This window comes from Phlebotomus papatasi, chromosome 1 (genome assembly GCF_024763615.1).
Source record: "Phlebotomus papatasi isolate M1 chromosome 1, Ppap_2.1, whole genome shotgun sequence".
NCBI lineage: Eukaryota > Metazoa > Arthropoda > Insecta > Diptera > Psychodidae > Phlebotomus > Phlebotomus papatasi.
The window spans coordinates 95,165,663-95,190,438 of record NC_077222.1 but is presented as its reverse complement, the minus strand read 5'-3'; the positions used below and the strand labels follow the sequence as shown (position 1 = coordinate 95,190,438).

The window sequence follows — 24,776 nt, the reverse complement described above, 5'->3', positions numbered from 1 at the left end:
AATGCCAAAAACATGTTTACAAAACAGAAATTATTGTGCATTGCGCATTAAGGTTCGGACAACAACAATTTTTTGTATATATGTTCTTAATGGATTTGATCCACGGCTCTTTTCGGGAAATTTGAATCATTGGATTATCTATTAAATTATAATTTTATAATGGATCAAAATCATTAAAAGCATATTGAAAAAAATGATTTGTTCAAAGCTTGAGTTGTCCGAGGGTACCGCGCTCTCCCCTATTCAAGATCGTTTAAAAAAATTCTAATAAGATGCTTAGGGGAAAGGCTCATAATTTTGGACAGTTTTTAAATTTGGACACTTTGAGGATAAAATTAGACACTAAAAATAAATTGATTAAAATTATGAATTTTTATTCTAAAATTTGGTGAATAATGAATTTTATCTGAATATTTGTTCTTTTTGGAAGATTTTTACACTAAATTCGTAAAATTTTGGATATTATTTGAGTTAAAATTGCTTTGTTGAAAATTCAATGTGAGCAAAAGTGAAGATTGTTATAAGCCAAGATCAAACTTTATTCTTTGCGTAATGTGAAAATATTTATTTTCAAACCACAAGATTTGGCTAATGATTGCCTGGCATAGTTTTTTAAATCATCTGTTCGAGAAGATTTCTTCAGTAGGGGAGACTGGGGCAAAAAGTCACAAAACGGATATTTTATTTTTTTTACAAACTACTCGAATGCCCCAGAAATTTCTAATTAGCGCAGTTTTATAGTAAATTTACCGCTCTACAACTTTGTGAAAGTAATGTTCCTCTATTTTGCAAGGAAATACATTTATCGAGCCGTTTTCTGAAAGGTAATTTTGTGACCATTCTCAAAAATGCTGGGGCAAATAGTATCAGGCATGGGATATTGTCACATTTTGATTCGCTTTGTTACGGGATTCCGTAAATCGTAAATTAAAAAAAAATACCTAGATAACATATTTTCATAGGAAATTTATTCCTCTCTACACCTTTGTGAAACACCGTTTTCTCTATCTGAACGATAAAACGCTTTTCAAGCTATTTTGGAAAAAAAACACACACAAAAGACTGCAAATCGTTTGACCAATGCAAACAACAAACGGCGACACATGGCATTGACGTTTTTTTTGCCATGAGACATCATAAATTGTTTCGGTTTTTCTTACTTTTTGCTCCATACCTTTTGTTACTTATACCCCAAATGGTCGTTCTTAATAAAGATTTCTTGAGAGAAGAATCTTTGTAAAATTCTAAAATAGATAGCGGCTTCGTATTCAAAGAATGCAAATCATTTAGGAAATAATCATCAGTGCACAAATTTTGAATAATAAGTAGGTAATAATTGATATATTCTTCAAGGAAAATATTTTAAAAATAGGGCTAAAAATTTTGATATTTCTTATTTTCTAAATTCCTTGTTCGAATTCTAAGAAACATACAACATTGAAGAAGGTCTATGGAAGCTATCTATGGAAAAAATTTTAAGCCGCTATCTTATTTATCTTGGAAGATATTGAATTTTGAAATTTTCGATTTGTGACTTTCGCTCCAGTCTCCCCTATATTCTCAATCTCAACATTACTACTTATATGACAATTTTCACATCTACAGAATATGCCACATACTTAAAAAAAATCTAGGTTCATATTCTTCTTCGGTTTTAGTCAAATAACCTCCAGAAAAGCATAATTCACCAATAGATTTTGCCAAGAAAAATCTATTTGAAAGGCCTTCTAACAAATTTTAAGTGAAAAAATAATTGTAATATTTTTCTTAAGATTTTATTTGTGTTTTTAAGAAATTATATATTTTTTTAACTTGTTAACTTTTAGGGATAGTACTATGTATTTTTAGATAAATAATATCTTCCTGTAATGAAAGAAATAGGAAGAAGGTATTTAAAAAGTGAAAACGTTTTGCCAAAGTATATCTTTAAAAAAATTCTCAGCTGCATGTAACTGCCCCACCATCCCCTACACACCGTTAAAATAACGAAGGACAATTTGCAAATGTTCGAGCATTCTGCGAATTTTCCTTTGCCATTGTTTTCTCTTTTTTTTTAAGAATTTACATAAAGACTTTGCCCTCGATTGACTCTAGACTCTCCCACAGTTTGTTGCCCCTCTATTTTCCTCTTTCCCTTCCTCCGGAAACCAAAACACGCACGGAAAGCCAACGATAGGGCTCGATAGTGACTCTCAATGATGGGCGTGAAATTTTTCTCCCTCATATTTTTTGCGCACAATGACGACGATAACGACTTGCGCCAGTTTTTTTCGCCTTTTGGAATTTATTGATGCATTTTCCAACGCAAATTGGATGTTATTATTAAAATGCCAGACTCTGATGTAATTTCATCTGCATGGGGCGCGAATATGTGTGAATTTCTCTCTCTTGGCGTGTCATGCGTTCAAGAGAAGAAGAAAAAAAAATCAAATGAGAAACAATGAATGAATTTATTGTAATTCACTCGCATTTTCTCATTAACCCACTAAACTGAGGAGAGATTAGGAGAGATATGAAATCAATCTCTTGCTCATCCAACTATGAATTTGCTGTCGATTTCATTGAAAATGTTTAATGGATTTAATGGAGCTAGCTCTTGAAGGTTAATCTCTGGAGGAGATTGCATGAAAACTCTTGGGGATTTTGAGGGTGGAATTTCCTAAATAAAATATTATTATACTTGGTGAATGAAAATTACTCTGTGCATATTACAGCCAGCTGAACTCACTTGCGTCTCCAACGTCTCCATAATAGTGGACACAGTTGGTTTTCTCGCAATTACTTGGAAGTTTCCGCCTCTTATTCAATAAAAGAAGAAGGCAAAAACCAATGGTAAGCAAATAGATCTCATAGGAACTATGATTCTTATGTTTATCTTTCAATTTTGATCATTATTTTAGCACGACAAATTTAAACTAAAAATACCTTAAAAACAGGAAAAAAGGAATTGTGCCTGCTACAACATACTAAAAATTTAATACTACTGCTAAATAGAAAGAAATATGCATACAAACATGAAATCAACTGATTATACAATAATCTTTTTGGTGCCAAATAAAAATAGGCGTGTTCAAAATTTGCTTATCCGAAAAGTCTAGAAAACCTTTAACTTGGTTTCGAAAATCGAATGAAAATATTGACTAGTTTCTGAAAATTTGGACGAATTAGAGCAGATTCTGTGAAGACAGAAAAATCTGCTTGATCGTAAGAAACGTTTTTAAATGTTGTTTTAAGGTTTAACTTCGCATACTGCTGAAAATTATCTTACATTTTGATATACTTCTATTATAACAATTCACAAGTACCGAATTTTTGATAATTCTATATAGTTCAAAATTGTTTTCCTTTTGGGTCCAGAATACAAAAAATAAGAGTTTACATCCCATTCAGGGTAACAAAATGTTAGATTTACCCGGATTGACTCATTTACATGGATTAATTAAGTACTTATCACATGCTTAATAAGTACTTAATGGATTAGTCGAGATATTCAAAAGATTTTTAAAACTCCTCACTTTTGGAACAGTATTTATCGTTAAACGTTAATAGTAGTGAAAAACTACGTACAGTGACTGGGCAATTCGTTTTTCTCTAAGATCGAGCTACTTCTTAAATTTGACGGCAATTATATTTCACATTTCTTGTCTAATACAAAGTAAGCTGTTAGTAAGTTCAATGTAATATTTAAAGCCATTGCATATGCTCTTAAATAATAGCTTAGTCCAAGTGCATAAAATAAGTCCTTAATTAATGCTTAATAAGTACTTAATTAAGGATTTGTTTGGGCGAAAGTACTGACATCTGTTGGAAAAAACGTCGAAACTGGAACAGAGAATGCAATGGACACATTTGAAACATTATGGATAGGAAAAGATGGAACAATTTAGCATAACCACAACGTATTAATTAAATAATATGTGAAATGGATTTATTAAATTTTCATAGGTTTAGTGATAAATTTATAAAATCTGAAGATCAATGAAGTACAAATCAAGGCCCTTACTTTATGCAATTCTGATCACAAGTACCTCGAATTCTGTTAAATCGTTCCTATTATGCTCTCGACTTACAATACGGAAGCCTACATTTGGTCACAACAACAGTTTCGCCCGTCAACAGTTGCAGCTAGCGAAAAAAATGCAAGCTCGGACAACTTAACAAAGTTGGTAGCAACGTGATCATCTTGCCAATTAAGCAAAAGCGTTTGTATTCAGTTTTTCTTCGAGAAATAAATATAAATGAGAAATTAAAAACATTTCGCTCCTTGGAAATTACAAGGGGCCAACTCACTTTTTTGCGATTTTCAGGTTTTAATGCACTCAGACAGAGAATTTAATAAAATTTCAGATGATATGAGTCAATAAATTTCGTTATTAGAAAAGTTTTTCAAAATTTTACTCTTTAAGATTGCTTGCGCGGTTTTGTTTGAAGTCAAGGGGCACAAAATAGATTTATCGTTCAAATTTTTGTGAAACAAGGGACTAACTCAAGCAAGTTGATCCCTTGTCATTCTAATTTCATGAAAATTTGCGCATCATTTAGAATGAGAAAGAGCTAACACATAAAAAAACATATTTTGAATGGTAAAAATGTATGTTTCGATGTTTATAATAATGCTAATACAAATACAAAAGAATTAAATTATTTTTATGACCATATTTAATTGAGATAATTATTTAGGGTAAATTAAGCTAATTCAAAACCTGCTCCAAATGGAAACTTCGCTACTCCAAATGGAAACGTAATTTTTTTCCATGATAAATACAGTACTAAATTATTATTAATATAATTTTCTATGCCACAGTTTAATTATTTAGTTAATTTTGCTCAAAATAAAGCAAAAAACCATTCATATTCACAAATTTTAATTTGTTAATTTCTCAGAAAACTTAAAAGTGTTGCTTTTCACCATCGAATTTTTCATCGATTGACCATGTTTTCCAATGAAAAACACACTGAGGTGACTGTTGTTTATTCGTTTTGTTCAACATTTATACCATATTTCTGGCTAATTTTGGTTAAATTAAGTGCTATTCTTTATTGTTAACGGTACGTGAAATTTTCAAATGAAATAATTACCTATTTCGTGAACAAAAAGGGTTTTTCTGAAATGTCTGCAAATGCTTCAATAGGAAACCCCGTAAATATGATTTTTTGGAGAGATTTTCTTATTGTTTTAGATGGGAAAGGAGAAGAGACCAGGAATAAGAACAAATCCTGCACTCTGGAGCAACTCAACAAGGTTTTGGAAGCCTTTCGTCGCGGTTTCAGTTACACTGTTTGTCTCCAATTAGAAACTTTCCCTTGTCTCCATTTGGATTAATTTGTTTCCAATAGAAGCATTTTGCACTTGGGTGTTTTTCTTGTATTTAAGCAGTTTTCAAATTATATTTAAAGGATTTTCACTAAACAGTAACATTCTAGAAGAGTCAAGGAGCAAATTCATGTAATTCTCTTCAGAAAAAAATATGTACTTAATGTGTTGAATCTTCTGTCAAAGTTAAAGTGTCTGGAAATGGTTTCGAATTAGGACATTTACCCTATACAAAGTTGAATCTTTCATGTTGTCTCCTGAAAAATGGCTCAGATTGAGTTGGCCCCTTGTAATTTCCAAGGAGTGATTTGTTTCGGAGGAATTGAGGTAGATACTTAATAAGTGCTTAGTAGAAAGTCCTTAATTAAGTATTCTCTGAAAATACTTTTCATGCCCTTACTACAAAATACAATAAGCAATAAGCAAAACCGTTGCGTCTTTGTCGGATAAGATATCTGACTCACATAGTAGGTAGATCAAATTCATTAAAGGAATATGAGAAAAAATATGAAGAGTTTGAAACCAGGGTATGTTCAGAAGGCTCAAATGGAAGGTCTTAGAAAAATAACTAATAGGGTAAATGTCCTAATTCAAAACCATGTCCAGACGCTTTAACTTTGACAGAAGATTCAACACATTAAGTTGAAATTCTTTCTGAAGAGAATTACATAAATTTGCTCCTTGACTCTTCTAGAATGTTACTGTTTAGTGAAAATTCTTTAAATATAATTTGAAAACCTCTTAAAAACAAGAAAAATACGCGAGTGTTAAATGCTTCTATTGAAAACATATTAATCCAAATGGAGACAAGGGAAAGTTTCTAATTGGAAACAAACAGTTTAAGTGAAACCGCGATGAAAAGCTTGCAAAACCTTTTTGAATTATTCTTGAGTGCAGGATTTGTTCTTATTCCTGGGCTTTTCTCCTTTCCCATCTAAAACAATAAGAAAATCTCTCCAAAAAATCATATTTACGGGGTTTGCTATTGAAGCAATTGCAGACATTTCAGAAAAACCCTTTTTGTTCACGAAATAGGTAATTATTTCTTTTGAAAACTTCAAGAAAAGTTACCAATAAAGATTAGCACTTAACTTAATTAAAATTATCCAGGAATATGACATAAATGTTAAACAAAACGAATAAACAACATTCACCTTATTGTGTTTTTCATTGGAAAACATGGTCGATCGATGAAAAATTCGATGGTGAAAAGGTACACTTTTAATTTTTCTGAGAAATTAACAAATTAAAATTTGTAAATATGAATGTTTTTTTGCTTTATTTGGAGCAAAATTAACTAAATAATGAAACTGTGGTATAGAAAATATATAAATATAATAATTTAGCACTGTATTTATCTTGGAAACAATGACGTTTCCATTTGGATTAGCGAAAAATTTCCATTTGGAGCAGGTTTTGAATTAGCCTAATTTACCCTAACTTTTTGAAACATTGCAAGTTTTTAAGGCAACTACTAGAGGCCCTTCTCATCGGATTGTATTCAAACTTGCCAAATTCAAATAACTATTTGAAACCGATTAAACTTAGTAACCACTGTAAATTTAATGGGCTGTAAAAGTCCTTATTCAACCAACGCTTTTTTAATTATTATTTTTATCCAAAGTTTTCCATTGATTTGCAATAGCAGTGAATTACAGAGCCTTCACCCGTAAACACTTCTACTTTCGACACAATGCTCTTTAAGCTTCATGTGCGTTTCAATGAGTCAATTTGATCTGTGTAATTCAGTAGATCATCTTTTGTTGAGCATAAACACTTATGTCCAATCCAAAGACATCCTCTAGGAATCCTAGGAAAAAAGTCAGAGGAAATGGGGCCACAGAGCAATTTAGCAATGGGGCACCTTGAAAGGTGCATCCAATTGCTTTGGCCATGAATTGACGCAACAATTGGAATCCCCAATGCAGTTCTACAACTGCGCCACTTTCTCCACTCTCTGACCACCGCGGATGGTTATAATTAGGCGCAAAATAGAGGAATTTCGCAGTAGTTTTGCGTAAATATCCGGGAGTCTTTATGGGCACCAACCTGTCCCTGGATCGTCTCGTTTTCTCAGCTGATTTATTAGCTTGCTCTTGAGGAAAAAACACAATTCCACTTCACCACCCACTACACAAAATCCTTTTTCACCGATTTACAGCTATTGATATGCAATATTTTATGGAAAAACACAGGAAAAATGCGAGAGAGAAAATTATCCGCACTACAAAAGAACAATTTTTTTTGACGTTATGACTCAAACTCAACGAAGACGTGACTGCAGCGATTTTTCTGCGTTATTTTCGTTAAGTTTATGGACAAATTATTTGTTATAATCTAAGCTAAATTAGCTAAAATCGCTTAAGATATATGTAATTTAGGTGCTTTTTTGCAAAAATGTAATCAGGATTATTATAATATTAAGGAAAATCGAGGAAAATGCAGTTTATTATTCTATTTTTCAAATGTATTAACGGACGATATATCGGTAAGCAGCGCCATCTCACATAAAAATTTGTAAATGAGGAGAGGAGCCAAAAGACAAAACAGCACAGGAAAGGCAGGAAAATAAGAAATATCAAAGTACTCTTCTTCTGAGTAGGAAAGATGGATAGATCTGCACAAGATCTCTTTTGCGGAGTTTTAGTCGCATATGAGGTAAGTTTTTCAAGTTTAACTGGTAGAAAATTGTTATTTGAGGTTATGATGGTTTTCCGGCAAGCGTCAAAATTCCGAAAACGTCAAAAAGTTGCTTTTTGTTTGGTTTTTGTTTGCTTTGCATTTTTCACAAATTCTTTAAATTTTGTTAATTTCTTCTACAAAATGGGTTCAGTAGAATCAACACTACCGAATTCTCCTGTAGTGAGTTTATTTTTGATCTTATAATTCCGATTAGATGATATAAAATGACTTTTTTGGCAGAATCGGGCAAGCGGGGCAAGCTCATCACTTGCTGACCGGGTGTTTTGCTGCCCTGTCTGCTACGAAAAATACACTTCCAACATTATGATGTGCCAAAAAGGACATGCAGTGTGCCAAAAATGTTATCCACATCTCGAACAATGCCCCTTGTGCTGTGCCAGATACTTAGGAACTCGCAATTTCATCCTGGAGGAGATAATTAGTGAGCTAAATCGATTGAATACATGTCCGGAAGATGCAGTTAAATATATTTTGGATGCTGCAACCCTGCGAGATTCTGCGGCTGCGGCATCCTCTTCTCAGGCAGCCAAAGTATCCAGTCCGGGAGTGAGGCAGGGTAATAATACACAGACTGCTGTGAGGGAGGAAAAAACTGTCTGTAGGATGCAATACTGCCGAATTTCTCTGTTGGCCAAAGATCTCAGGGGACATCTAATTGAGAAGCACAAGGAGAATGTGTTTCAACTAAGGGCATCATCCTACCTCAGTAAATCCTATTTTAACTTCGATCTAACTTGTACTGGAGGAAATCGTCGTGCTCTTCTCACTGAATTTGGTATTTTTTTCCTGATCATTCGCGTGGAAAAGCTCAATCGGCTCAATCCCAAAGATCTCATTGTGACGGCCTGGGTTCAGGGGACTTGCACAAACAACGAAGCACCTCTTTTTTACTCCTGGCTCCAAGTCAATGTAAGACATATCAAGGCAACGTATCATGATTACGTCCACGGAAGCCGATCCACGGTGTCTCAGATCGAGGAGAAGAACGAGTGTCTGAATTTTGCAGTGAGAGCTGAACCCTACAGCACTTTGAAGATTCAGGGATATGTCTGCCTCAATAAAAATTACTCTGAACGCCCTCGACGAACTGAGACGGAGACTGAATACTGTTCCAACGACAATGTCTCTTCCTCATCCACCGATGACGGTTACTACTAGAAGCCGGAATACTGACAATCAGCGCCCAATCAGCTTTGCTAGAGCCATGTTAATCTTTGTGTATTATTATTCCTTTCCTGGGCACATTTTTGGAGTAAATTTTGAATATGTTATTTTCTTTGTATAAAATTGAAATATTCAATATAAAAAGCAGTATTTTATTTCTTCCCTTCAACCATTATAATGTGGTATCCAAATTTTGTCTTAATCGGAGGATCTGTGTACACAGGATTGGCTACAGTGGACACAGGAAGAGCAAAGGCAGCATCCTGAAATGGACCAACCATTGCTCCTCGTATTTGCCATCCCAAATCACCTCCTTGCCGTGCCTTATCTTCACTGTAGGCAGCAGCTACTTCGGGAAATTTCTGTCCAGCCTTCAATTTCTCCATCGCCTCGAGAATTTTACTCTGTTTCTCGCACAGGATGTGCCTAACCTTCACAGAATTACCTCCTTTCTTCTCCTTCTGACCTGTTGAATATTCTCTCATTATTTCCTACCATTTAAAACACTTTTTAGAAACAAATTCACCCTTGTCACTATCTCCTGCACCTCCGCCACCCTTTCCACCCTGTTTTCCTTTATTGCCATCCTTTTTTGGGGGCATTTTTGCAAATTTCCTGAACACTTCCCTCTTTGTTTACGTTTTGCAAATAAAAGTGAGGTTATGTTGAGCTTCCGGTTCGGGTTCCGAAAATTTCAAATGTCAAGTCACGCACACAGGCACGTTTCGGAAAAAGTTGCACGCGAGCACGAAAGAAAAATGTACTTAGAAATTTGTGCGGGGGAATTTTTGTGAAAATACAGTAAATGGGTAAGTTTTTCCAGGTGATATTTTTCCAAGAGAACTTATTGTATTTAGTCAAGTGTTGTTCGTGAAAAGCGCAAAGTAGAGTAGAGAAAATTAGCAGAAAATCAGAGTGATCTGGTGTTTGCACAAAAAAAGTTCAATTTTTTGCACTTTGTCCACTCTTTGAGACCCCGCTGGCGACAATGATCTACCGAGGTCAGAGTGTCGTTCATCGAGTGTGGTTCCGGATGTGAATTCATCACAGGAAGCAGATAAGTTCTCACTGGGTTCCGAGAGGCTCTTCTGGTCCGGGAAGCATCCACTGAAGTTGCCTGATCTTGCGACAACGACTGCTCGGGATCTCAACGCCATGTCCGTCGCGAGTCTCTATGACCGAGAAGATGAGGACACCAAGGAGATGGAGACGGAAAAGTAAGTAGAAAGTCAATGATGCGAAACAAAATTGTAGGAATTTTCTATGAGTCATGGTTGTTCATCTGGAGCGGAAGCAAAACCTGATCTTGGTTGTAATGTTGATTATCTCAATTAGTGAATGTGAACTGGATGAGAAGAGATTGCGGCACAGACTCTTGTCTCCGCCAGAAGAGGATTTAGACAAAATAACTCGGGATAAGTAAGTTAGTGACAGGCTTTATGTGTGCTGAAATCGCTGAAATGTTTCTGGAATTGCTTAATTTTTTTTTGACTGAGATTTCTTCATTATGAAAGTCTCAAGAGTGACCTCAGAGCAGGGTAATGAATAGAGATTTTTCTTGATCTCACGAACTGCAAACGCTCCCTGTGAATGTCCGAGAGTTCGTCTTTGAGAAATCAAAAATCATTCAAATGTTATATAGGGGAACGTGGGGCATATTTTGGCAAAAGGAATATTTTCTTTTGCTCTACAATTTTGAATGAGATAATTTTTGTGGTATTCTCAAAATTGATATTGTGCAATTTCTCAAATTATCCCTACAAAAAAAATTGCTTCAAGAGATTTGACCAAAATATGCTGAGCGAATCCTTAGAAAATCAAAAATTGCTTTGGAAAACTCGAGAAACCCAAAAATTACATTGGGAAACCCTACCTAAGCATTCAAGAAAAATTCTTCAGAAAAGTTGAGAAACCAAAAAAAATGTTTCGCGGAACCCGAGAAACCAAAAACTTGATTCACAAAAGCCAAGAAAATCAAAAATTACCTCAGGAAACTCAAAAAAAAAAAACTTAATTGGTAGTTCGCCAAATTTGAGAAACTGAAAAATTCCTTCGAAAATCTCGAGAAACTGAAAAATTCTTCGCACAACTCAAGAAAATCAAGATCTGCTTCGAGAAATCTCAGAAATCAAAAAAAGAAATGCCTTGGGAAGCTCAAGAAATTGAAAAATTGCTTCGGGAAACCTTATAAACTCAAAAATTGCATTGCAAAACCTCAAAGATAAAAAACAATCTTCGTAAAACCCGAGAAACTAAAAAATGCTTCGCTAAAAACTGAAGGGCCCAAGAAAATCTAAAATTACTTCGGGAAACGGGAAATTCTCGGGGAAACCCGATAAACTCAAAAATTGCATTGCAGAATCCCGGAGATCCGGAAGATTCGGAAGGCCCGAGAAAACAAAAAATTGATTCGTGAAACTCGGTAAATTTGAAAATTACTTCACGGAATTTGAAAAATTAAAAATTGATTAAAAAAAACCGTAAATTCATAAATTGCATTGCGAAACCGTATAGAACTACAACAATTGAATTTAATTAAAACATGTTTCGGAAACCCGAGAGACCCAAAAATTCTTTCGTGAAACCCGAAAAATTCAAAAATTGATCCACGAAATCTGAGAAAGTCAAAATTTGCGAAACCCATTAGTAGAGAACCACAAAACTTGAATTGAGTTAAAAAGAAAATTGTTTCGAAATGTTTCGGAATACTCAAATTGCTTCATCATACCCGAGAAACCTGAAAATTCGCAAAACCAAAAAATATTAACAATTATTGTTCCACGAAACCCAAGTAATTCAAAAATTACAAAGCGAAACCCGAGAAACCAGCCCCATTACTTAGTAAAAATGGAAATGAAATACCTCTTGTCTGTGACACAGTTTACCCGTTTACCCCAAATAGTAATTTATCATAAATCAATTTGTGAAAAAAAAAAATCTTCGAAAAATCCTAATACGGACAACAATTTTTTGTTTAGGAGATCCAAATTAATCTGCTAAATTTTTAGAAAGAATTAGAAAAAAAAAATTAAAATAAGGGCTCAATATTTGGGCTTTAGACCTGAAGTTAAGCCGCATGGTTTGTAATTTCTCAGTTAAGCAAAATCTTTGTGAAAATTCTGACTTAGGATTGAATATTAAGTGCTGTATGGACCTAACGGATGTCTAAAAAATATTTAGTACAATATCTTGCTATATAGAAATTTTAGACCTTCGGGAACTAGGCCGAACTTCTAGTCTAAAGCTAGAGACCGCTTTATTTTAATCAACTTTTTTACAACTTTAATGTGAAGGAGATTCATGAAGGTTATTTTTTCGTAAAAAAAGTCTCGTTTTCTTTCATATTAAAACATATTGAATTTTAAAATTTTCGAATTTTCTTATTTTACCCCATGTTCCCCTACTAAATATTACAAGTTACTTCGCAATCAAATCAACAATCCTAATATAAAAGTATTCTAAAGAAGAACTATTTATAGCATTTAAACTTTATGTGTCTAATGCTTAAGCAGAATTTATATTATTTGTTTGTTATACATGGAACATATGAAATTTTTTAGGCGTTCTATACACTACTAACTACATTTTATTATTATTTTTAATATTTCTTTGTTTGGTCCTGATTTAAAAAAAAAATCTTTCTCATCTACTGCTCTTGTATTGTCATATTTTTGTTGCTTTCCAAGCTGGTTTTTTTCGTACTATATTTAAATTGAAAATGACTAATAGTATAAAGATTTGAGGTTAAGGTATAAGAAAAAACCGCGGGTAATCAATTAAATAGAAGAAATTGGAGAATTTGTGTAAATAAGATTAAATTTAAGACAAAAACAACTTTCAATTCAAATATTTCTAGCGCAGCCAAGATTTGACATCGTGCTTTTGAGTACCAATTTGTTACTTCAATACTGGAGCGTTATAGCCTCCACACACTAGAGAAATTTATGTCCATATTGAAGAGGATTTCCTGAAGAAGCGTAGGAAATTTGTTTCAATATGGACATAAATTTCCAGTGTGGAGAGGATAGACAGTGGCATGTTATAATTTGCCTTATAAGGGATATTGAGTAATGGTGCTATTCCAATTTAAAATGGACATTTGTTTTAGCACTTTATTGTTCTCAAGTGCTTCTGCATTATCGACTATTCTTTGTGTTGGTTCGACTGTTTTCTCCGGTTCTCGTCGTGTTCTAAAACAACCAAAAAGTCGTGACAAGAACCATTACAAATAAAAGTGGATTATATATGAGTACATGAGAACACAAAAGTGCTAAAAAAATGTTCTTTCTCCTGAATATTTTTTTAGCATTATACAGTTTTCAAGTGCTTCAACATAAATGTCTTTTCTTTGTATTGGTTCCTGTCACGACTGTTTGGTGGTTTTGGAATACGATAAGGATTGAGGAAAACAGTCGTTTTCAATTTGGACCATTGTCCAAATTGTATCACTTTACCCTATACAGATCTCGTGCTACTACATAATCTACTTTTCTTTGTGTTGGATGTTGTCTAGTTCGTTTTCTCAAATCCTCGTCGTAAATCTTTCTCCTGTACATTTTTTTAGTACATGACTGTTCTCATGTGCTTCTGCGTAATCGACTTTTTGCTTTGGATCCTCACCATGATTTTCCTCATCCTCGTTCTGTTTCAAAACCACCAAACAGTCGTGACAAGAACCGAAACAAAAAAAGTCGATTATACAGTCATGTACTAAAAAAATGTTCAGGGGCCTATCGTTAGTTTAATCGAAACATTTTGTTCACAAATTACGCTAAAGAATCATCTGCCTAATCGGCCCCGGTCTCCCCTAATAATATTACTGATAATATCACAATTAAAAAGATACATAATTAAAAGAACTCTGTGAATTAGTCACCTGTTTCGCGATATGTATTTTTTAAGCGTTAAATATTTTACGATCCCGGGAGTTAAATATCCCAAGTTTTCCGCAAAGATTAATTAATTCCTTTGCATAATTATTGAGGTCATTTGGGCACACATTTCGTGCATTCATCACTTCTTGGTCATATGCCCGATATATTGTGGCATCAATGCAAAAAATGCACGATATTGCAGCAATATTATTCCTCTAATTCCAATTTTACATAGATTTTTCACACCTTGCGAGTTGACTCATTTAAAAAATCTCACCTGCCATAAAACAAGCTTACAAGTGGTTCGTTTAACATGTTGTGCTTTCTATGCTTCACCTTGATGTCCACCCAACATCGCACGGAAATAATGGGCAATTGCCTTTGGTTACAGTGACGCAACTCCTGAGAAAATCATGACCAAAGACACTGCAACTGACTGTGATTGCCCCCGGAATCCCTTTGATAACAAAAAGGCCAACAATGAGAGTCTGTATTTTGCGGATGGAAGACGTTCTGTGGACTTTGTGCTCGTGTGGAAACGTACAGATCCCGAAGTTGCCACTGTAGAGGAGCAGAGGCTCAAGAAGAGGACGATTTTTGAGGAGAATCTCATAAATGATGGGTTGGAACTTGAGATGGAATGTGTTGAGGATGAGCTATTTTTTACCAAAATTCATGCTCCTGTTGAGGTTTTGAGGAGATACAGCGAGATCCTGAAGCTTAGGATGCCAATGAGAGAAGTAAGGGAGATTTTATTTTTTTTTTTTTTTGTAGATTTTTCTTTGCAGATTTTTTATTTTTTTGATTTTTTGGATAAAATTATTTTTCCAGTCCCTTTGTACGGTTCACAATAAACCACTGAAAAGATCTATCTCAAAGAATGCCGCTCAGTATCTCACGAGCAAGGTTAGATAGTTTTATTTTGAAGGTTTCTTTTTTTCTTGTGATTTTTTCGAACCGTTGCGATTTCTTGCGACAGCCAAGGCTAACACCTCTTCTTCCCCAATTGATGGCTTGTACTCTAATCTGCAACCTTCCGGCTTTGCTCACTTTCCGCTGGGATAAAATTCAGTGATCCCTTTTACGATTTTCAGATTCCCGGACTGACGGAGATTATCAAAAAATCCTCCCAACCATCATTTTTGAGTCGACTCAGTGGACTCTGGGGATCATTTGTTAAGAACTTCCTTGTCGATGAAACACACTTCCCGCCAATTTCCCATCGATTCACTGCCGTGTACAGTCGAGATAAGGAGTACTTGTAAGTTAATCTTGCATCCTTCAGTGCTCCTGCAGAGTCACTAAATTCCCCATCAATTCCTAGATTTGACTTGCAGCAGCCCTGTTTCTTCTCAGCTGCTGTCAGATCGAGAATTGTGCAATTTATCCTGGACAGAAAACGCTTCACCACCGAAGAGGCTGATGATTATGCTTTTGGAATTGATCGACTGATATCAGATGAAGTCTACATAGCTGCATATCCCCTTCATGATGTGCGTATATTTTTAGCTTCCTGTCCACACAATTCCAATCAATTTTCAGCTCAATTTTGCTTACAGGGAGAAGTGCATATTCCCGGAAGTATGAGGCATTTGCTGTACAAGGAATGGGCTGCAGTTTCCAAATGGTATCGCTATCAGCCATTGGATTACATTAAGGAATATTTTGGTGTGAAGATTGGACTATATTTCGCCTGGTTGGGATTCTATACGTACATGTTGCTCCTGGCATCAATTGTCGGAGTCGCCTGTTTCATCTATTCTTGGCGAACGATGGACAGTTATCAGGTGAGTCAATTATTTTTGGGCTAAATTGCTTTTTCACGCTTGAGGCTGGGTATATGTAAAATTATTTTGGCCATATTTGCTGCTATTTTGGTTATTTTGGCTGAAAACGAGGAGCCAAATATTGGTTTCGCTTATTTTTTAGTGAACTTGTGCTGTGTTTTTGTGTGAATACAATTAAAGTACTTTTGTGACTAAAAAAAATTATTCGAAGAAAATATTTCAATATGTTCATTTTAATGTGATTTTTTTTGGGTTTAAGTTTAAACATTCGTTTTTCATGTGAAATGGTGTAGTGTAGGGATAATGATTCGTGCTAACACTAATAATCCTATGCCCCTGAACTCTCTCAAGGATTTAAAAATTATATTTTTTCTACTCAAAATTCTTGTTCATTAGTTACACGAAATGGCATAAATTTAATAAAATATCGATTAATGCAATTAAATTTACACCATTTTTCACTAAATCAGTTAATAAACATGCCTAATAATTCAGAAAATTATATTTTTTTCACTTCACAAAATATGCTTAATTTTATAATAATAGGATTTATTCTTAAAGATTTTGTTGTACATATTTATCCTAAATTTAAAAAAAAATTAAACCTCAATGTAGGGGAAGGCTTTTTGGCTTCGAACACTTCATTTTTTTTTCAAAGGTATATGGGGAAAGTCTGAAAGCCTTCTCCTATCATATCATGTCGAAATGTTTTAAATTTTTTATTTATAGCATTTTATTGATTTTAATATATTTTATTATTTTTTAACCCTCTAACAGATAAGACCGTCTCAAGACGGTCTTCACAAAACTTACATTTACTGCGATTACAGAGTTTTTATTTATTTAAAAGTGCTATAGTGTCCTCGGTAATAGTCTTATAAACATCTCTTGAAAGTTTGAACTCATTTTGACTCTTCATTTTGTTGCTATTCCCAGTTTCGTGTCACAGGTCAGAGAAAAAGCAACAAAGAATATTTGTGCAAAAAAACTCATTTCCAATTTCCATAAAAATACCGATTTAAAGTTATCTGACTAAAATAAATTTATTTTTTACTGAAAGATATGTCATTCTACTTTGTATATTTTATTTAAAAAAATTGAAAAAACTAAAAATATGAATTTTAGAAGCAAAAAGAATTTCAAAAAATTTTTACATTTTCTTACCTAGCGCCTAAACTAAAAGAGATAATGAAGAATGGATGGGATTTTCGACTTTATTGGATCATAATTATCCTAGAAAACACTGTTAGATGGTTAAAATTTATTTCATGAATTATTGATTTTGTTTTTTACAAAATCACATTTTTTTATTTTTTTTAAGTTTGCGCATTTAAAGGTAAAGTGCCCTCGAGTCGACCGGTTCCTCGACTCGACTGGTGATCAATATTTGAATATTTTAATGGTGAATTTCTATAAAATTGTCGCTGATTCGTATTTATTTATGGAATAATTGACCTATTAATGTTAGATCATACCCCAAATATTAGAGCAAATATAAATAAATTGAATAAATAACTCTACCAGTCGAATTGAGGAACCGGTCGACGTGAGGGCACTTTACCTTAAAAAGGCATAGGAACAATTTTCTTTTTTTTTCTTTTTTTGTGAACCAAGGGGATTCGGATAGCTGTTGCAAGTTATCCCTATGCTCTTTAATTCTTGTTACGTGAGATTTTTATCAATCTCAGCTGTGAATCTAAAGAAAATTGTCTGAATTTTTGCCAAGGTATTTTTCTCAATTCTCTGATTACGGATATTGTCTAAGCAATTTTCCAGCCGTCTGCCTCGACTTAGAATTAATAATTCTTCCAAAGTAATGTTAACTGGTTACGCTTCATTAAATGCTAGAAAATTGCAATCGAAATTAAATTAAAACCGCCAACAAACGTTACAGAAGTGTAATATGTTTGCAGTAGTAGAAACTGTGTTATGTCCATCGCCGTCTTAACCTTAGTCTCGAACTTCCAAAGCAAACCGGTAGAAAAATTCCCCCATATGTTAAATAATTTATAAACCAATATAGCTATCTACATGTAAGATGCATAATTTATTTTATTTGTTTTAACATTCAGAAAAAACGTGCAAAACCTCCTCGGATCGATGTATAAAATCAATTCTTTTCTCTATGAAATTTGATTACTTCTTTTAGAACTATTTTTACTTCTGTTTCGGTGTAATACTTTTACGAGTTTTTCAATTTTTTTCGAACTAACTGTTACTCTTTTCATGTCTAAAAGACGAAAAAGAGAGTTAAAATTTACTAATTTTTTCCATCACAATTCAAAAAGGGGTGGCACAGCGTCCCAGACTTTGCAAAGTATTGGAATTCGTGGCTTCAATAGTATATTCAAAAGTACTTTCGCATCATTTACCGTTTATCGGTTCTCTACCGATTTGAACCAATTCATAAATCACTCAAGAGGTTCCATGAAATATTTTTAAGTATTGATTTTCGAACAAAAGTTACTTATCGGTTCATAACCGGCTCATTACCGATTCACAACCGATTTGAACCAATTTACACATTACTCAAAACATTGCCCAAAATACCTTAGGAGCAATATAATCAAATTTCGGATAAAAATTAGTCATTGGTTATAAACCGGTTCGTTACCGATTTTATAACCAATTGAACTAGGACAGCTAATTTTAAAAATTTATAAAATTTCATGAAATAAAATGATTATCTAATTAAAACTTTAGCCCAGTTTCCGAAGGTCTCAATATTCTAAATACCAATCCAATTCTTTTGATTTGTTAGGATTTTATAGATTATTTGCTTTTGGATAATAATTTGGATTATAATTTTTAACTTAAAATTTTGCAAAAAATATTGACTGATTACAGAAGGGGAGCCATATTGGCTAATACAGGCTGCAGACCTAAGGCTTAGCCATATGTATTAATTTCTTTATTTTCTTACAATCAAGAATGTTTGAAAAATTTCTGACTTAAGATTGAATTCTTAAGAACTAATGATCAATTACATTCTGAAAAAAAACAATATATTTAATTGCTATTTAGGATTTTGAAACCCTCGGTAACTGGGCTAAATCTCTAGTCTGAAGACTTCTTAATACGGGCTTCAGACCTAAAGCTTAGCCAAATGGTTTAACTTCTCTAATTAGGCATTTAGTAAATTTTTTTTTGGGAAAATTTTGATTTAGTATAAAATATTGAGAGTATGATCCATAAGATTTTCAAAAACCGAAAAAATTGATTGCTATTTAGGAATTTGAAACTTTCGCGAACTGGGCTAAAACTCTGGTCTGAAGACCACTTAAGCCTTAGGTCTGAATTCCGTATTAGGATATCTGAAGTTCGTAAAACCATATAGGGCTTAGGGCAGAATCACATTGACAGTAAAATGCTCACCGTCACCGTCAAAACCCTCACCGTATTTCGTTGATTTACGCATTTTCATTGCAATTCTTACGCAAATTTTCCATTACGATATTACCTTGTCTCATACTCGGTGACACTAGGTGAAAATAGTATAAGAAAATTGAATAAATAAAGCGAAAATGCGATAAACGGTAAGCAAAAAAAAAAACTGTAGGATTTTTTGCTACAGTTTTTCGTACAGTTTTTTTGCTCACCGTTTATCGCATTTTCGTTTTATTTCTTCAATTTTCTTATATTATTTTCACCTAGTGCCACCGAGTATGAGATAATGTAACACGTTAATTGAGAATTTGCGTAAAAATTACAATGAAAATGCGTAAATCAACGAAATACGGTGAGGGCTTTGACGGTGACGGTGAGCATTTTACTGTCGTGATTCTGCCCTTACTGTATTCAAGACGACATTTTCAAAATTTAATAAACTGAATCGGTATGTAATGAAATTGTAACTGAATCTTCATGGCCTAAACGGCCTAAACAAACCTAATCCGGGTTATAAAGGCTAAAATTTCGATAACTCGAATAACCCGAATTTAGAATGTTGAAATCTTCGCTGGGAACCATTTGTCCATAATATCTGATTTAAAGCCAAAATTTTCCCAAACATTTTGCCTATGTTCGAAACCAGTTTAACTCAAATTCTTATTGTATAACAGAGAACAGTTTAATTGAAAAAATGGATTCAATTGTACTCATTTTTTTATTTGTAAAAAAAAACTGAAAAAGTTTAAAATTAACTTTTCTTGTTGAAATACAAATTGTAGTAAAGCGGAAATAAAATTTTCATCTAGGAAGAAACAGAGAAAACATTCCTCCGTTTCTCAAAAAAGGATTTACATGTAAAATTTTCTTAATTTAACTCCTGAACTAACTAAGTTTCCGGGAACAATTAGTAAACTCTATAAAATGCCAAAAATACTTCCGTGGAACACTTTTCATTAGGAACTTTGAAGAATTTTACCTTACAAAAATGAAAGTATGGTAAAATTTTAAAAGATGAAAACCAAGAGGAAGAAAAGTTAATTTTTCTTTCACAAAGCTCTTTTACACCTTTCCAAAGGACGTTCAAACTTTTTCAGCTGTTTTTGAAATGCAAAATTATGAAAGAAATATGTATAAATAATTGTATGTTATATTGCCTTGCGTGGTACTAGTTTTATCTACTATAATGCACCTCTAATTACTTAATTAATATCAACTTTATTAATTTACAGCACTTTTATGTATTCTTTTTCTTTATATGTGTAATGTAGATGCTTTGCAATTATTTGTGGAATTTTATGCTTTTTTTAAGTTTCAGCAACTAACTCCTACTAATAAATTCTTTCACACGATTCTAATGGTTTTATTAAGTCTGTTTATGGGCTTTTTGGTTTATTTACTGGTTCATGCTTAGGTGTATAAGTGTTTAATAATCACAGCATTCCTCAGCAAAATATTGTGTTAGGGGAAGAATTATTTTCAAGGAAGAGTTCCAAAGAGAGAAAATTCCTTTTAGGTGAGCCGAGATATCTGCAGCAGCGCCATGGATGTTAAAATGTGTCCACTGTGTGATCACTGGTGTGATTACTGGGATCTCAGGGAGACCTGTATGCATGCCAGAACGACTTATCTGTTCGACAATAACACCACTGTGTTCTTTGCCATCTTCATGTCCTTCTGGGCCACTCTTTTTCTCGAACTGTGGAAAAGATACTCCGCAGAGATCACCCATAGATGGGATTTAACTGGCTTTGATATTCATGAGGAACATCCGAGGCCACAGTACCTGGCCCGGTTAGCTCATGTACAGCGTCGAACTGTCAATGTCGTGACGAATCAGATGGAGCCTCAGGTGCCCTTCTGGCGAGTTAAACTTCCTGCCACAATTTTGAGTTTCTCCATTGTGATGCTCCTCGTGGCATTGGCCGTGGCGGCAGTTCTTGCTGTTGTCCTGTACAGGATGTCCGTTCTGGCGGCTCTCAGTGTCTACGGGGATACTGTGACAAATTCAGGGGCTATTCTCTTTACAACTGCCACTGCTGCTAGTATCAATCTTTGTTTAATTATTCTGTTCAACTGGATGTACACCTTTGTGGCGGAATATCTGACAGAGCTGGAATTGCTGAGAACACAGACTGAATTTGATGATTCTCTCACTTTGAAAATCTACCTTCTCCAGTTTGTTAACTACTATGCTTCCATTTTCTACATTGCGTTCTTCAAGGGGAAGTTTATTGGGTATCCGGGAGATTACAATAGGTTCTTCAATTTTCGCCAGGAGGAATGTGGCTTTGGAGGATGTTTGATGGAACTCTGTATTCAGTTGGCGATTATAATGGTAGGGAAACAGACACTGAACAGCATCCTGGAGATGCTTCTTCCACAATTCTACAAATGGCTCAATGTCATCAAAGTCTCAGGATCTCGACTTAAGAGTGGATGGTCTATGAAAGGGGGAGCGAAACGGTGGCTAAGGGATTTGAAGTTGGTACAGTGGGGGTCGCGAAGTCTCTTCCCTGAGTATCTAGAAATGGTTCTTCAATATGGTTTTGTCACAATCTTCGTTGCCGCCTTTCCTTTAGCGCCATTTTTTGCCCTTATCAACAATGTCCTAGAAATGCGCCTAGACGCTAAGAAACTGATAACATATCATCGACGTCCTGTATCTCAGAGAGTCAGGGACATTGGGATTTGGTACAGAATTCTCGATTGTATTGGAAAGCTGAGTGTCATTACAAATGGCTTCATTATTGCATTTACCTCAGACTTTATTCCGAGACTTGTCTATCGGATTGTTGTATCACCGGATGGATCTCTCAATGGCTACATGAACTATTCACTGGCATATTTTGACACACGACACCTCCAACCGGGCAGTGAGCCTCAAATGACAGAGTACAACATAACAATTTGTCGATATCCTGACTATAGGGAGCCTCCATGGTCAGAGAAACCCTACGAAAGGACTTCAATGTATTGGCATATCCTGGCTGCAAGATTGGCTTTCGTTGTGGTTTTTGAGAATATCGTAGCTCTCGTGATGATCTTTGTTCGCTGGGGAATTCCCGATATGCCCTGCGAACTCAGAGATCAAATCCGCAGAGAAGCTTACATCACCAATGAAATTATCATCAAACAAGAGACAATTCGGGCAAGGAATGAGAAATACTGCGATGTCGCAAGTGCCCGTACAACATTCAGAGATTCAAATCCTTCGGCCAATTTTATAAAAATGGAACAGATTGAACAGCTAATGAATGCTACCAATATGTCTGGTGCTCAGCTCGATTTGGTTATCCATGGACCAAATAATCCTGTAGCTCCAGGATATGTCAGGGCATCGGAGAGGAGGGACAGCATTGAACCAGTGTCTCTCTAAAAGTCCTACAATTTACTCAAAGTGCTTTTTAGACAATTTTTTTAGGGATTTGCTCCTTGATTTTTATTTACTCATTTTTCTTGTGATTTTTTGCGTTGTGAAAAATGCTTCATCCTCAAGAGACTGAAGTGTGTTATCGAATATTTACCTCAATATTGTTTTTTTTTTGTTAGCAAGAAAAAGTATGCAGGCAAAAGATGATCTTCTATCAAAGTTTATTGATTTTATTATCGTTGTTGGCTAACGTATTATTTTTTTGGTGTAAATACTGATTTTTACAAACAATTTAAAAATTATTGTTCTTGTTTGATTTATCTAGGGGAGATTGGGGCAGTTTGCATTGACTATGATTTACACGAAAAAATAATTAGATTGTTCGTAAATATTTGTCAATTCCTACTGGTGATTTACGAAATGCTCATAAATCGTATAACCCACAAAAATGTTCGTAAAAGTTTGTACTTTTTTACAAACATTGTTCGTAACATGATCACTTAACGAGAATTATTTGTTCTCTTACAAACATTTGTTCACAGAAGCTCATAAACAAGTAGAAGAATCTTCGTATAATTTTGTCATTTGTTCGTAAAGTTTTGCCCGCCAGACAAACAAAATTCTACGAACAATTGTTTGTAAAGAAAAACAAAAAAAATTGTCGAGTGATCATGATTAGGACAACGTTTGTAAAAAAAATTACAAACTTTTACGAACTTTTTTATGGATTATACGACTTACGACAATTTTGTAAATTCCCCCTAGGAATTGACAAACTTTTACGAACAATTTTACGATATATTTTTCCTGTGTATGTGCTCTGAAAAAAAAGTTTTGTTAAGAGTTAATATAACGTGCTATAATTTTATAAAAAGGATGTTTTTTGATATTTTTTTTAACAATTTGACAAAACTTTCCTTATATTTTAAGTGGAAAAGCGTCATTTTGACAAAGTTTTATCGAGATCTAGGTGGACGTCGCTTTGACAAAATTGTTCCTTATTCTTTATGGGAGAACTTACTTTTGGCAAACTTTTTTTTATCACTTTGACAGGACTTTTAATTTCAATTAGCATCAGCTGTCTTAAATGTTGCATACAATGTGTTGTAATCGAAATTTAAAACAAAATACTGTAAAATCAAAATATCATACATATCATTTTTTTAATACTTCTTTTTTTGAGCTGCCGAAAGTTTTTCTAATTTAGAAAGAAATTTATAGACTTAGGGTAAAATGGGGTAATTTGGAACCATTTACAATTTGAGACATTTGAGATTTTCTCACCGTTTTATAAATTCAAAAGGAAGAAATGCTGTTTCTGTTCTTAATCGCCTTTTTCTTCTATTTCGCGATGTTGGTTTGCTCTTTGCTCATCTGAAATAATGAGAAAGTTTCAAGTGTCCCAAATTATAAATGGTTCCAAATTACCATATTTTACCCTACTAATAATTCGACTCCAAAAATACTCAAGATTTATAGATATTTTATGTTAAATAAAAATTTAATTACTATGCTATTTTAAAATGATTTTTAGCTAGTTAAGGAGTGAACTTCTATCCTATCTTTTTCTTAAAGATATTAAGATATTATACCTTTCGCAATGCCCAAGAGATTATCCAAAATGTGTAATTGACTGGTTTACAAAAGGGATTTCCCGTTAGTATACAAAACAAAATTTCCACTTATCCGTAAGTTTCGTATCCACTTTGTGCCACTGCTCTAAACTTTTAACAAGGTTTAATTTTGCAAAAATATTGATATTGATTGGCATTCTCTGTACATAAATATTGATAAAAATTACACAATATCAAACTAAGAACATAAAACAGTTGATAGGGTAAAAAGAGTAATTTGGAATCATTTCCAATTTTAAGATTTACTTACTGTTTCAGGTGAGTTATAGAGAAAAATAAGACCACGAAGAAGTACAAGTGCAATTCAAGATCCCATTCATGAGAACTTTTTCGTAATTTACTTCTTATTCACATCTAAAACAGTGAGAAACTTTCAAAACTCCGAATTAAAAAAAAAAAAAAACAATTTATCTCATTTTACCCTATAGTTTTCATCCATTACTTTTAGAAGAGATTTAAGAACAATTCCAGGGGATTCCTTTCGTTGATATAAACAACAAATTATTCTATTTTGATCAGGAAACACCGCAAAATTTATCA

The 24,776-nt window shown here is 33.9% G+C and overlaps 4 protein-coding genes across 10 annotated transcripts in view; 2 read left to right on the top strand and 2 right to left on the bottom strand.

Annotated features, from left to right (window-relative positions):
- Positions 1 to 7,596, bottom strand: part of LOC129809835 (SH3 domain-containing protein 19) — a 28,610-nt gene extending 21,014 nt beyond the window's left edge. The window contains exon 1 of the mRNA XM_055859959.1: positions 7,364 to 7,596. The gene's annotated coding sequence lies outside the window, so the exon portion shown is untranslated. The remainder of the gene's footprint in view (positions 1 to 7,363) is intronic.
- Positions 7,597 to 7,823: 227 nt separating this feature from the next.
- LOC129809829 (E3 ubiquitin-protein ligase sina-like) lies at positions 7,824 to 9,325 on the top strand. Of its 2 annotated transcripts, none has more exons than XM_055859949.1 (2): positions 7,824 to 7,972; positions 8,237 to 9,325. In XM_055859949.1, exons 1-2 carry the CDS (start codon positions 7,922 to 7,924, stop codon positions 9,173 to 9,175), a joined length of 990 nt encoding a protein of 329 aa, XP_055715924.1. In that variant the 5' UTR covers positions 7,824 to 7,921; the 3' UTR covers positions 9,176 to 9,325. The 2 variants fall into 2 exon arrangements, with proteins under 2 accessions (XP_055715924.1, XP_055715923.1); XM_055859948.1 differs by lacking the exon at positions 7,824 to 7,972 and adding an exon at positions 8,033 to 8,176.
- Positions 9,313 to 9,857, bottom strand: LOC129809830 (peptidyl-prolyl cis-trans isomerase NIMA-interacting 4). Its single transcript, XM_055859950.1, has 2 exons — positions 9,708 to 9,857; positions 9,313 to 9,647 (listed from the first exon to the last, which is right to left on the bottom strand). Exons 1-2 carry the CDS (start codon positions 9,781 to 9,783, stop codon positions 9,334 to 9,336), a joined length of 390 nt encoding a protein of 129 aa, XP_055715925.1. The 5' UTR covers positions 9,784 to 9,857; the 3' UTR covers positions 9,313 to 9,333.
- A 40-nt stretch (positions 9,858 to 9,897) lies between these two features.
- LOC129809826 (anoctamin-4) lies at positions 9,898 to 22,901 on the top strand. Of its 6 annotated transcripts, XM_055859940.1 has the most exons (9): positions 9,906 to 9,990; positions 10,155 to 10,398; positions 10,517 to 10,600; positions 14,447 to 14,795; positions 14,887 to 14,961; positions 15,150 to 15,316; positions 15,380 to 15,548; positions 15,615 to 15,842; positions 20,746 to 22,901. In XM_055859940.1, the coding sequence occupies exons 1-9, from the start codon at positions 9,987 to 9,989 to the stop codon at positions 22,606 to 22,608; spliced, it is 3,183 nt and encodes a 1,060-aa protein (XP_055715915.1). In that variant the 5' UTR covers positions 9,906 to 9,986; the 3' UTR covers positions 22,609 to 22,901. The 6 variants fall into 6 exon arrangements, with proteins under 6 accessions (XP_055715918.1, XP_055715915.1, XP_055715917.1 ...); XM_055859942.1 differs by lacking the exon at positions 10,517 to 10,600 and having other exon boundaries at positions 9,907 to 9,990; XM_055859941.1 differs by lacking the exon at positions 14,887 to 14,961 and having other exon boundaries at positions 9,907 to 9,990.
- Positions 22,902 to 24,776: the final 1,875 nt, after the last annotated feature.